This window comes from Malus domestica, chromosome 12, assembly GCF_042453785.1.
Source record: "Malus domestica chromosome 12, GDT2T_hap1".
NCBI classification, from domain to species: Eukaryota; Viridiplantae; Streptophyta; class Magnoliopsida; order Rosales; family Rosaceae; genus Malus; species Malus domestica.
In genome coordinates, this window is record NC_091672.1 from 7,753,564 (window position 1) to 7,765,356 (window position 11,793).

An 11,793-nucleotide genomic window follows, 5' to 3' on the forward strand; every position below is an offset into this window, starting at 1 on the left:
AAGCAACATACTTGCTGCTTTTAAAAGTTGTTGTCCGCAACCATAACTTTTAAAAATATACAAGATTCTTAATTATTAACACACTTTTTATTGATTAATTTTTTTATTGCTTAACTTTAAAGTGAAACAATTTTTCATCAACAAACGTGGCCTAAATGCAGTAAAAGAGGCTTCGTTGTAATAACATTTAATTAAGAGTAGGTCTATATGTTTTTTTTTAACAAACAATATTATCTACAGTAAGGGGTGGGAGAGTGGGTTAAGCCTCAAAATGGGCTAGCAATAGTGTGGTTCAAATTCGCTTTTGGCGATAATCGAACGTAAGGTTTCTTACTTACAAGTGAAGAGAAATACCACTAAACTCTAGAACTAAGTAGCGAGTAGGTCCAAATGTTAAAAGACCAAAACAATTCATTCGAATCCTAACCCTTATAGCATCAATTTTAAAGTGGGAAATGATTAACACACATATTTTTTAATTTTTGACGAACCCCTATTTAATCTTGTCCTCTATTTTTGTGTAATCTATTCAATCTAACGGTTAGAAATAGAATAAGAATGTGAGAAGCTAAAAAATGTGTGTGAAAATATCTCCCTTTTAACTGTTAAATGTTCAAGTTGCAATCTAACTCTTAGTTGATCCTAGTTTGGATCAGAATAGCCTAACCCGGTTTTAATGGGCCAGACCGACTAATTCCAGAAGTGGAGATATCTGACTGATGGGCCGGCCCATGTTAAAAGTTATCACAAGAATGATAATCCAAAAAGAAAAGTCCAAAAGGAGCGGAAGAAAAAAAAAGTCGCACCTCCAACGGTCGAAAAACGATTTAAAAATCTAATTGCTACCTTTGTTTTCTGGCGTTACAAATCCCTGTAGCTCCTTAAACCCCTACTGCTTTTCCCCTGCCTCAGTCTCTTACTTTTTCACCCTTCCGTTCACAAATCTCCACAGAATTTCTCAGAATCTGATCAAAATTTTACTCAATTTTCTTTAATTTTACATTTCTCCTTGCAAACCCTGTTCGATTCGTTCTTAGCATAATCCATTTCTAATCATTCTTTCTTTCTTATTCTTTAAATTTTTTGTAGGATCCTCAAGAGAAAATGGAACCGGAGAACATTGACTGGAGCAGCATAGAATCCGTGTTCGTCGAAGATGAAACTTACGAGAACTTCGAAGCGCCTAAGTGGGTCGACCTCTCTTCCCCAGATGAGCTCATGGATGATGATCAAGACTGGTTCTGCACTCCTGGTAGGACCCAATTTCTCAAAAATCTGTTTAGTTTCTAAGTGTGACAAAAAAAAATTGACACTCGATGTTGTCTGTTTCATGAACCAATGTTCACCTTGTGAGTTGCAGATTGCAAGCATTCGAAGGCTGCTGAAGATTTTGTTAAACCGGCACGTAATCTGAAGGTTGTAACTGATAAGAATTTCCTTTTCACTGATACAGCAACAAATAAAGTCTTAATTGGGATGTTTATGTAATAATCGACTTGTGAAAAGTTTGCTAATTGGTCCAATATTTTTTTCATCCAGGTGAAGCTTATGAGATCTTTAACCATTTCTGAAATCCTTCCTTTTAGGGAAAGGAATCGAAGGTATAATCACTTACTCATCAGATCTGTTTGGTTTCTGAGAAAGTTTTAGGGAAGAAATTAGAGTGATATTGAACCAACATCACATGAGATAAATTCAGTAATTAACATTCGTTTACAAATGTGGCGACCGGCGTTACGCTTTCTTTTACTGTTGCCAATGTCAAGTGTTGTATTTCTATATCTCTCTTACCAGGGATATGAAAGCAAAACGGACAAATTTACCAAATATGAAGAACGAAAATTCGAATTCTTTTAGCAATGTCCATGAAGAAAGTGAGAACAAGAATCCCAATATCCCAGCTTCGATTCCGCGTTGCAAAACCAAATCAAAGAAAGCTGCAGTGAATCCAAGCAGTGAGAAGAAGAAACAAGTTGATGAGTCGTCATTTCAAGATTCATCAAAAAATGGGAGGAAGCCGCGGCTAAAGACTACATTCTCCGCGAGTAATTTGCTTGGCGGGCGCGAAATCTTGAATCAAATCACAGAATTTTGTACTGAATTGAAGAAATTGGCACGAAGGGGTTCGAGAAAAGGTCGAAGAGAGGGAGGTAGTTTGAAGAAGGAAAGCGTTAGAGAAAGGATGCCTCTACTTGTTAAGGAAGCGAAACTCTAAGCAATTATTCATATAAAAATATATAATTTACTATTTAGTTCGAAATGCAAATTGCATTAGTAGATACAACATATATAGCAAATCATCGTTAACTAATCAATAATTTCGTATTAGCCGGTTTAACTTTCTTGCACAACAAGGAAGCATAAGGTATGAGACAGCGCAATCATATGGTTTAAAAAGGCAGCAGCTAACAGATCTGGAATATTGGAAACCTAGTTACTAGTTTTCCGCATTGGTTTGATAGGCCGGTCAGGATGCCTTGAGCCGATGTGGGTTGCAGCCTCTATTTCATGGGGTGACATGTTCTCCTCCTGCAATACGAATACTGAAAACAGATGAGATTTTAGGACCATCCCTCCATGAACATAATGACAAGATTCCGACTTCGGAGAGGGGAATGTCTTGATTTGTACCTGATAAAATGCACAGTATGATCTAACACTTGCAAGCATGTAAACCGTTGTGGCAGAAAAACGTTGTAGAAGATGGCCCCGCCTCAGCAAACCAATCGAGAGGGAACAGGATGAGTAAGCAAATGGATTTGGAATATCAATTCAGATTTGTCACTGCAGACAAATACATAAATGGTGTGAGATGATATAACATACAGGCAATTAGTTTTTATCTTTTGAGAGGGAGGTTTTGTAAACAAAGCTTCTGAGTCCTTGCCATCACCTTTTGCGTCAAGGGATACAGATATCTAGTTTTCGCTAACATCTTCGACATTGACACTCTCGGTTTAGATTGAAGCCGTTGAAATTGGCTCAGCATAGATTGAATCCAGAAGGCTTCTAGGGGTTATTAGACGGACGCAATGGGGCCTTTGATGTCTGCGGAGAACAGAATGCATATAAAATTTCGTTTAGGAATCGGTTCGGTTGTCAGGCAGCACAGCAAACCAATTCGAATTCTTAGTGAACAAGCAATTGTTGTAGGTTTAATAAGTATTGAAACGTACAAGTTTAAAAATAGGATGACTCGTCGTCACAAAAAGAAAGTTGCTTAGTTGGAACAAAAGTCAGTGGACCTCAGTTAATAAAAAATAATCTACAGGATTAAACCTAATAATTGAGTACGTAAACGGTCTTACATCGAATTATCTCTTTAATTTTTTATTTAATTAACCACAAAGGTAAATTTGTTCACAATAGATGATCTATAGAAGTAAATTAAAATCTCATGATGTGTTAGGAACTTAGGACCCGTTTGAAACTGTTTCTTTATAAAACATTATTGCTCATATATCAAATAATATATTTGTATCGATACAAACGTCACACCAATTTTTTTCCAAATTTAGGCAGAAGTTAAAGCACGTAATAAGATTACATTAAATTTTGGGTTCAACTATTTCTAGTGGTACCAAAACAATTATTTTATGTTAACATATTTTTGCAGCTTTTAGTCCACACCCATTCCCTCTTTTGAAATTTAATCATCTTTGGACTTCTCAATTCAGAGCTTAAGGACTAGAATTCAAGAGAGAAAAAAAAAATATCCGAACCCTTGGTTTTTGTGAGATGGGCCAACAAAATAAGTGAATAAGGGCCGTCCTCAATTTGAATGGTCCGAATTACCTGCTCATTAGACTCTAGATAGTAAGATTTGGAGAGAATCTACGTCGCCTCTTTTGGCCCCCTTTCTACATTCGAGAGCTTGTCACTGTACTTTGTCATTTTTTTTCTGCACCAAAAATTATTACAAAATCAAACAAAAGAAAATAGAAATGCTAATTTTGGTATTAATTATTTTCAGGAAAAAAGAAACAAAATTTAAAAGGAAAAAGACAGACACAAACGAGTACTTAACCGGAGAAAGACACAAACAAGTAGATTGACAGAAATACCCATGGGAAATCCAACGGTCTCACCCTACAAAAATCAACTGAAAAGGGCAATTGCAGTCAATTTAACTGAACCGTGCCAGATCGTGTTCTGTTTTCTTTTGTTCAAACTTGTCTGCCAGAAACCTTGGTGGTGGCTTTTGTATTGCCGGACCACTCGCTCTCTTGTCTGTCTGCCGATATATATATATATATATATGTATATAATTCTGTCTAAATCTTATAAAAATAGTGGGGAATTCAGATTTTTATATTGCAGATTTAGCCGGAAACCCAGAAGCGAAGAACGATTCCTCTATCCCCCCTCTCTCCGTTGAATTGAATCTGAACCCTCCATTGAAATATTTCTTTGAGCTCATCAGGTTCTGTTTTTGCAGAATTTCCACCGTAGATCTGAGAAGAGGTCAGTCAATGCTCACCGTGATTGCTAATCTACTAAAACTCATTCGTAATTACTCACTTTTTATAGTTTCTTGGATACAAAAAGTAATTAGTTAACAGTTTGATTAATGGAGAAGTTCTATTTCTTATGGAAGATTTGTAATGGTTGACTTTTACATTTCTGTGATGGAATTTGGAATGGTTGACTTGTTACTTTCTTTGCTGTGATTTGTTTAATGCAATACGCCATGAATTTCTTGCAAAAATTGGGTTAACACGATCGATTTGAAAAGTTCAATTGTCAAGAAGAGAATTTGAAAAGAAAGGAAAAAGGTTTTTGATGTTTTTCATATCTAGGGATTCTTATATCTATAGATTCTTATTTGTATTTGTGTTAGTTTCTTAGGTGCTTGAAGGTCAAAAGTATGGAGATATAGCAGAAGAGTCTTCTAAGATAATGCTTTGCATTCAAAAGTGGAAATGCCCAAGGTCTCAGATAGCAACAGTTACTTCTGTTGTGGCATTGGTATCGATTGTATTGGTTCCAATTGTTCATCTGTTCTGGTTTCCGCTGGTCCCTTCTTTTGCTTACTTCAGTCAAGCTCAGAACTCTTGTGTCCCAATTAATGGATCGGCTGATTCAATTACGGATCATGTAAAAGGAAATTCAAAATCACCTATGGACTTGGATCGTCAGTTTCCATCTGACCTACACAAGGCAGTTGTTTTTCGTGGTGCACCATGGAAGGCTGAGATTGGCCGGTGGCTTGCTGGTTGTCATTCAATTTCTAATGAAGTTGATATTGTTGAGGTAATAAGAACAACTTCGTACATTACATTTCTGTTTTATTCTAAATGCGTGAATATATTGGTGAGAAACGCCATGGGAGTATTCTGGTATATAGAGGATGGAAGAGAGGGGTGGGTGTGCGTTGCACAAGTCATTATATGTAACCAGATGTAAAAATTGATCACCACGCAAATGCTTTTTCCTTTGTTAGTTATAATCCCTTCAGAAATTACAGGGTTGAGGTTGGTACCAATTTTTATTGGAAGAGTATTCATCTGTTTATAACTTTAACTAATTACATTGGCAGATTATAGGTGGTAGTCGGTGCAAAAATGACTGCAGCGGTCAAGGCGTCTGTAACCACGAATTGGGAGAATGTCGGTGCTTTCATGGATACAGTGGTCAGTGTAATTTCTTCTTCTTTCTTTCCTTTAACCTGATCAAATACAAACTTGTCAGTGAGTAGTAGAAAACATAAGGAATAATTCTTAATGACAAATATTTCGCAATCATTGCTCAGTGAGATGGAAGAATTCTAATTTTTGAAATTAAACCGAGACATGCATGTCATGCATTCGTGAATCTTTTAAAGAGATTCTATGGACAACACTTGCACAAATGTTCTGTAGAACCAACTTTAGGTGTATTTCGGAACATTTGATATCTTTACTTGTGGCATCACTACAAACGAAAAAACCTTGTCACTGTATCACTTTCAAAGAGTTCTCCCAATCGTCTCCCTTATTCTAGTTGAGAATTTTGACTCCCTGCCCGCCAAGATTAAAAGCAAAAAAAAGAAGGATTAGTGAACAAAGATTCTGGTTTTCTCTTTCTAAACAGTCTGTTATGTTGCGGGAAATACAGAACTTGTTGCTCTGAGATTATAACATGAACTAATTTTTCAGGGGAAGGATGCTCTGAGAGACAGCAGCTGGAATGCAACTACCCAGCGACACCAGATCTACCATATGGGAGATGGGTTGTCTCAATTTGCTCCGCACATTGTGACACAACAAAGGCAATGTGCTTCTGTGGGGAGAGCACTAAATATCCAAATCGACCTATGGCAGAGTCATGTGGCTTTCAAGTGAAGTAAGTTTATCAGATCTAAACTAGGCTTCCGTCAGTATAAATAAATTACTAAAAACTGTACATGCCGCTAATCCCTGACATCTGTTTCAGGTTACCTTCTGAACCTGGTGCACCGAAACTGACTGCTTGGGCAGAAGCCGACCTGGATAACGTTTTCACAACAAATAGTAGCAAACCAGGATGGTGTAATGTGGACCCTGCTGAAGCGTATGCTCTTAAGGTGAAATTCAAAGAGGAATGTGATTGTAAATATGATGGTTTCGGGGGACGGTTCTGTGAAGTGCCTACAGTATGTACTTGTATTAATCAATGCTCTGGTCGTGGGCATTGCCGTGGTGGATTTTGTCAGGTAACAATTGGTTGCTTACGCATGAATGCTAAGTGTTGTTTGTTTGAAAGGGGGAAAATTGTTGCTAGCCTTCTTGTAATCATATACACGTAGTTGTGGACAATGAGGAACAACAACTTTAGGGTTAAGATGCTACCAGCATATGGAACCAAACTGTAGGCTATAAGCTTGATGTACAAGAAGCGGGGGAGGGTGCATGTTTGTAAGTTGCGCAGGCACTCAAAAAAGAAACCAGTTGACGTATTTTGGTGACACCAAAACTTTTCATTTTTTCCTTGCAAATTCCTTGTAATTAATCAATAGATGTGTACTGTGTCATAATATTTGCTCTTTTGTCAATATGTACTGACTTAACCGAGTGTACCTTCCAGTGTAACAATGGATGGTACGGAATTGATTGCAGCATTCCATCCGTTGCATCATCAGTTAGAGAGTGGCCTCAATGGCTTCGGCCTGCTCAGGTTGATGTTCCTGATAGTTCGCATCTCCCAGGGAAAGTTGACAACCTCAATGCTGTGGTGAAAAAGAAAAGGCCCCTTATATATGTTTATGATTTGCCTCCAGATTTCAACAGCCTACTTCTTGAGGTCAGAATTAGCTTAAACTATGATTGTTTGATTCATCCTCAAAGCAAGTTTCTTATTTTTCTCGATTTCCGGTGTAGGGGCGTCACTTTAGGTTAGAGTGTGTAAACAGAATCTATGATGACCGAAATTCAACATTGTGGACAGATCAGCTGTATGGTGCCCAGGTATTACTTGAACTGAAACTGGTAGTGGACTTGTAAATTCGAAGCATGTTTACGATTATTCATCAGTCTTGTTGCTTGTTTGCAGATGGCACTTTATGAAAGTATCTTAGCTAGTCCGTATCGTACCTTAAATGGTGAAGAAGCAGATTTCTTCTTTGTTCCTGTTCTTGATTCATGCATTATAACTCGTGCTAACGATGCTCCTCATTTGAGTATTCAGGTATGCTTTATCTAACTATTAATATATTGGTGAAATTGCAATTTCACTTCCGGGTTTGCCAAGTCAATGTTTCCGGATTTGGCTCTTGTTGTAATGTGCTTACTGAAACTTTTAGGAACACAAGGGCTTGAGGAGCTCTCTCACTCTGGAATATTATAGGAAGGCTTACGATCACATCGTTGAACAGTATCCCTTCTGGAACCGCTCATCTGGAAGAGACCATATTTGGGTATGATGTAACTGAGAGAATTACTTAAGGCCAGTGTGAGAAAAATTGAACAGAATGAGATTTTTCCATCTTCTCATAGTTTAGATCATTTTGTAAAGTGTACATGCTGATGATGTTGTCTCCATATCTGAAGGCAGTTTTTTTCATGGGATGAAGGTGCATGCTATGCTCCCAAGGAGATATGGAGCAGTATGATGTTGGTTCACTGGGGAAACACAAACTCGAAGCACAAGCATTCAACGACGGCTTATTGGGCGGACAACTGGAATGATATTTCTTCTGATAAAAGGGGTAACCATCCCTGCTTTGATCCTGATAAAGATCTCGTACTTCCTGCTTGGAAAAGTCCGGATGTCAACTCCTTAAGCTCAAAACTTTGGTCCAGGTGCATATCCGATGGAAAGCATACTCATATTGTCATGATTTTTTATTCTTCGAACTTCCCCTTTGTTTTCCATGTTTTGTTGATCTAGTCAACCATGATGATTAATCAAAGACAGTTCAACACTTTATTTTCAGATCCCGAGAGAACCGGAAAACACTGTTCTACTTCAATGGAAATCTGGGACCAGCTTACCCAAATGGAAGGCCAGAAGCTTCGTAAGTTAACGAAAAAGCTATTTATTTAAGGAAAACTAATGAAAAGGGCTTGAAAACTTTGAGTTTTAATGATAAGGACAAAATAAAGGGTAAAGTGAATAGTGTCAGGATTGACTTTTTAGTGTAAAAATGTGGTTTTTCGTTAAAGTGAACAGTACCGGGTGCTTTTCTTTAAAGTTCCCATTTATTTATCTAATTGTGGGGTGGGTTGAATTTAATTTTTCTGTGGACAACCTGTCAACTGTCAAGAATGTGCTTGCCGACACTTGTTTCCATTTTTCTCTTATACATTTGGAGAAGATTTATAAGTTTGGACTTTCAATTTCCTGAGAAACTACCGCTACTATATTGCACAACTTACAGAAGATCTAATATGAGATTTTGGGGTATTTATGCAGCTATAGCATGGGTATCAGACAAAAACTGGCAGAAGAATTTGGGTCAAGTCCTAACAAGGAAGGGAAACTCGGAAAACAACATGCAGAAGATGTGATTGTTACACCACTAAGAACTGAAAATTATCACTTGGATATCGCCAGTTCTATTTTTTGCGGGGTATTTCCTGGAGATGGTTGGAGCGGTCGTATGGAAGACTGTGTTTTGCAAGGGTGCATTCCCGTTGTCATTCAGGTTGTTAATTCTCTATTTCGTTTCTTAGCCGTCTTATTGGAGTCTCGGAACATTCTGTTAGTTCATCACTTACCTTAAAATGCTTGTTAGACAGTGATTGTTCGCATCTTCTCGTGTTATGGGATGCGTAACCCTCTTTTGTTATTTACGTTCTCAAGTTATTAAGCATTTTTGTCTTTCCTTGTCGTGTTTAGATGCTAACTTACATTCGTCGTTCTTCTATTTTGTTTCTTCATGTTTAGGATGGGATTTTCCTGCCATATGAAAATGTGCTCAACTATGAAAGTTTTGCTGTCCGGATTCGCGAAGATGAAATTCCAAATTTGATAAATATTCTTCGGGTGAGTTATTACTTTTATGATTGATACAAAGAAGCTTCTGATTGGAAGTTTGAAGGCGTTAAGCTGACTGATTTTCGGAATCCTGAATTCTGCAGGCATTTAATGAGACAGAAATAAAGTTCAGGCTGGCTAATGTGCAGAAAATTTGGCAGAGGTTTCTGTATCGTGATTCTATTATGCTCGAAGCTGAGAGGCAAAAAACAGTTTTTGGTCGTATGAGAGAGTGGGCAGCTCAATTCTCGCAGCTAATTGAAGACGATGTGCTTGCAACATTGATACAGGTAAATATCCAACTATTCCATGTAGAGAGATGCTTAATGCTCAAACCATCCTCCTTCAACATTTGTTGTTTGTTGATAAAAAGTTTACGGAATTACTTTTCTGAAACTTTTCAAGATGGAATCGCTGACCGCTTGCTCTCATGGATCTTAATCAGGTTTTGCATTACAAGTTGCATAATGACCCGTGGAGGCAACATGTTCATGTCAAAAGGGAGTTCGGGTTACCTCAAGAGTGTTTATTTGAAAGCAACTGAAGAAACAAGCTTACTACTGTTAAACCAATTTTTAGAGATGGTCATTGCTGCATCTGAAGAGCTCATCGGGTAAGAGGAAGCAAGCATGGCGACAACTTGTCATTCAAACGAGAAGCTCATCGTATAACAGCATCCAGTTCGATACAGAAAGCCAGGTGTTCTCAACGTTGTACTACAGTTTACAGGTGATCGTATAAGACTTTGGTTCAAAATTTGTCTTATTTTCAATTTTCTCATGATATAAAGAAAAAACTTTGGTATGTTGTTAAAAATATGAAACGAGACGTCTTATAAGCCCATACAAAGTTCTTAACATGATATACACAATTTTCACACTCTACATAGACATAAAAGTATATTTGAGCAACACGACTTATAGGCCCATACAAAATCACAAACAATTGATAGTTTTTCCATCATTGTACTTGAACAATGACGCTTGTTGTGACATACATGACGTTTTCTATGTCCTTAAAGAAAAACATTTGGAAAAAAAAAAAAACAGGGGCGCTTGTTTAAACGTTAACGACACTTCTTTAATGTCATGATACCTTTTTTTTTTTTTTGGGTCAAATAATGTCATGAATCATGAAACACTTGTTTTTTAGGGTATGAACTATTCCAGTTAATGGTATGGTTTAAAATATCCATAATATCCCGATATTTTCATCGAAATTTCCGTGTTTTTGGACTACGATATTTCCGATATCATCGATATTTTAGACCTTGCTAAGTCACTCATGTATCTTACCATGCAATGTATAAAGTGTAAAATATTGTACAAATTCATTATATATAAATGATTATGGTGTGTTTAAACTTCTTTCATTAATTACTACATATTTTCTACACTCAAAATGTTTGCCAGCTCGCTATATAATCAACTTAAATCAGTTATATCTATCATGCAATGCATTTCCTTCTAATTGTTTGTGATAAACTAATAGATAATTGACTAAATAAAAATCCTGTAAAGTTTCAATAAAAATTTCTAAGTTTTTCTTACAATTTCCGTGGTTTTTATTCAATTTTTATCGATATCGATAATATCCCAATATTTCCATCGAAATTTCCGTGTTTTTGTAATACAGATATTTCCGATATTATCGATATTTTATACCTTGACCGAGACCGAAACATTATCTCCTAGGCCGAGTATTTCATGCAGACAACCAAACTATGGGAAACTTGTTCTCTCTTAATGTCACAAAGACCACGTCATCCGAAAAGACGATGGACAACATGATCGCGTACAAACCTCTCTGCACGTGATTACGTTTGTCCTCAGTCCCGCTCACGGATGAGAACGATGATTCTCTCCACAAACCACTATAGCTCCCCCTTTTCTCTTAAAAAATGAGTATTTTTTGTGAGTCGTAGGAGGTTGATTGGCTGATAGAAGAGTACGAAGAATAATAAGCTTGTGAAGGTTAATCAAAGAAGAGAGAGGGAAAGGGAAAATAGATAGAGAGGCGGTGGTGGATGCGGATGCCGGTGAGGTGGGGCTTGGTGGTTTCGGTGGGAAGTGGATAGTTGCAGCCACCAATCAGGCTGTTGCTTTTGGTGGGAGACTAGGAGTCTCTGAAAGTTTATTTTTAATTTTACATCTGCAGGAATTGGAAAAGTCTCATATCATCAGGGTTAAAAGCAAGAGTATCCCATATCATGCTTTTTCCCTGTCTTTTCCTTTGGCCTTGTTTTCACCTGCAAGACAAGGAGAAAGAGAGCAATCAGTCAGCACTTGGAATCAAGCTTCCAGCCAGGAACTGACTGCCTGGAACCCCTTACCTGATTACTTACCTGGCATTGCTCTC

The 11,793-nt window shown here is 37.4% G+C and overlaps 2 protein-coding genes across 3 annotated transcripts; both read left to right on the forward strand.

Annotated features, from left to right (window-relative positions):
• The first annotated feature begins 851 nt into the window (after positions 1–851).
• Positions 852–2,260, forward strand: LOC103454363 (uncharacterized). The gene is made up of 4 exons (XM_008393959.4): positions 852–1,252; positions 1,361–1,416; positions 1,540–1,601; positions 1,795–2,260. Exons 1-4 carry the CDS (start codon positions 1,105–1,107, stop codon positions 2,213–2,215), a joined length of 687 nt encoding a protein of 228 aa, XP_008392181.2. The 5' UTR covers positions 852–1,104; the 3' UTR covers positions 2,216–2,260.
• A 1,872-nt stretch (positions 2,261–4,132) lies between these two features.
• LOC103424341 (uncharacterized) lies at positions 4,133–10,321 on the forward strand. Of its 2 annotated transcripts, none has more exons than XM_029090482.2 (15): positions 4,133–4,464; positions 4,849–5,253; positions 5,540–5,633; positions 6,138–6,324; positions 6,415–6,673; positions 7,045–7,260; positions 7,338–7,424; positions 7,510–7,644; positions 7,760–7,873; positions 8,011–8,258; positions 8,393–8,473; positions 8,872–9,103; positions 9,346–9,444; positions 9,540–9,725; positions 9,881–10,321. In XM_029090482.2, the coding sequence occupies exons 2-15, from the start codon at positions 4,900–4,902 to the stop codon at positions 9,977–9,979; spliced, it is 2,391 nt and encodes a 796-aa protein (XP_028946315.1). In that variant the 5' UTR covers positions 4,133–4,464; positions 4,849–4,899; the 3' UTR covers positions 9,980–10,321. The 2 variants fall into 2 exon arrangements, with proteins under 2 accessions (XP_028946315.1, XP_028946316.1); XM_029090483.2 differs by having other exon boundaries at positions 4,138–4,464; positions 4,841–5,253.
• Positions 10,322–11,793: the final 1,472 nt, after the last annotated feature.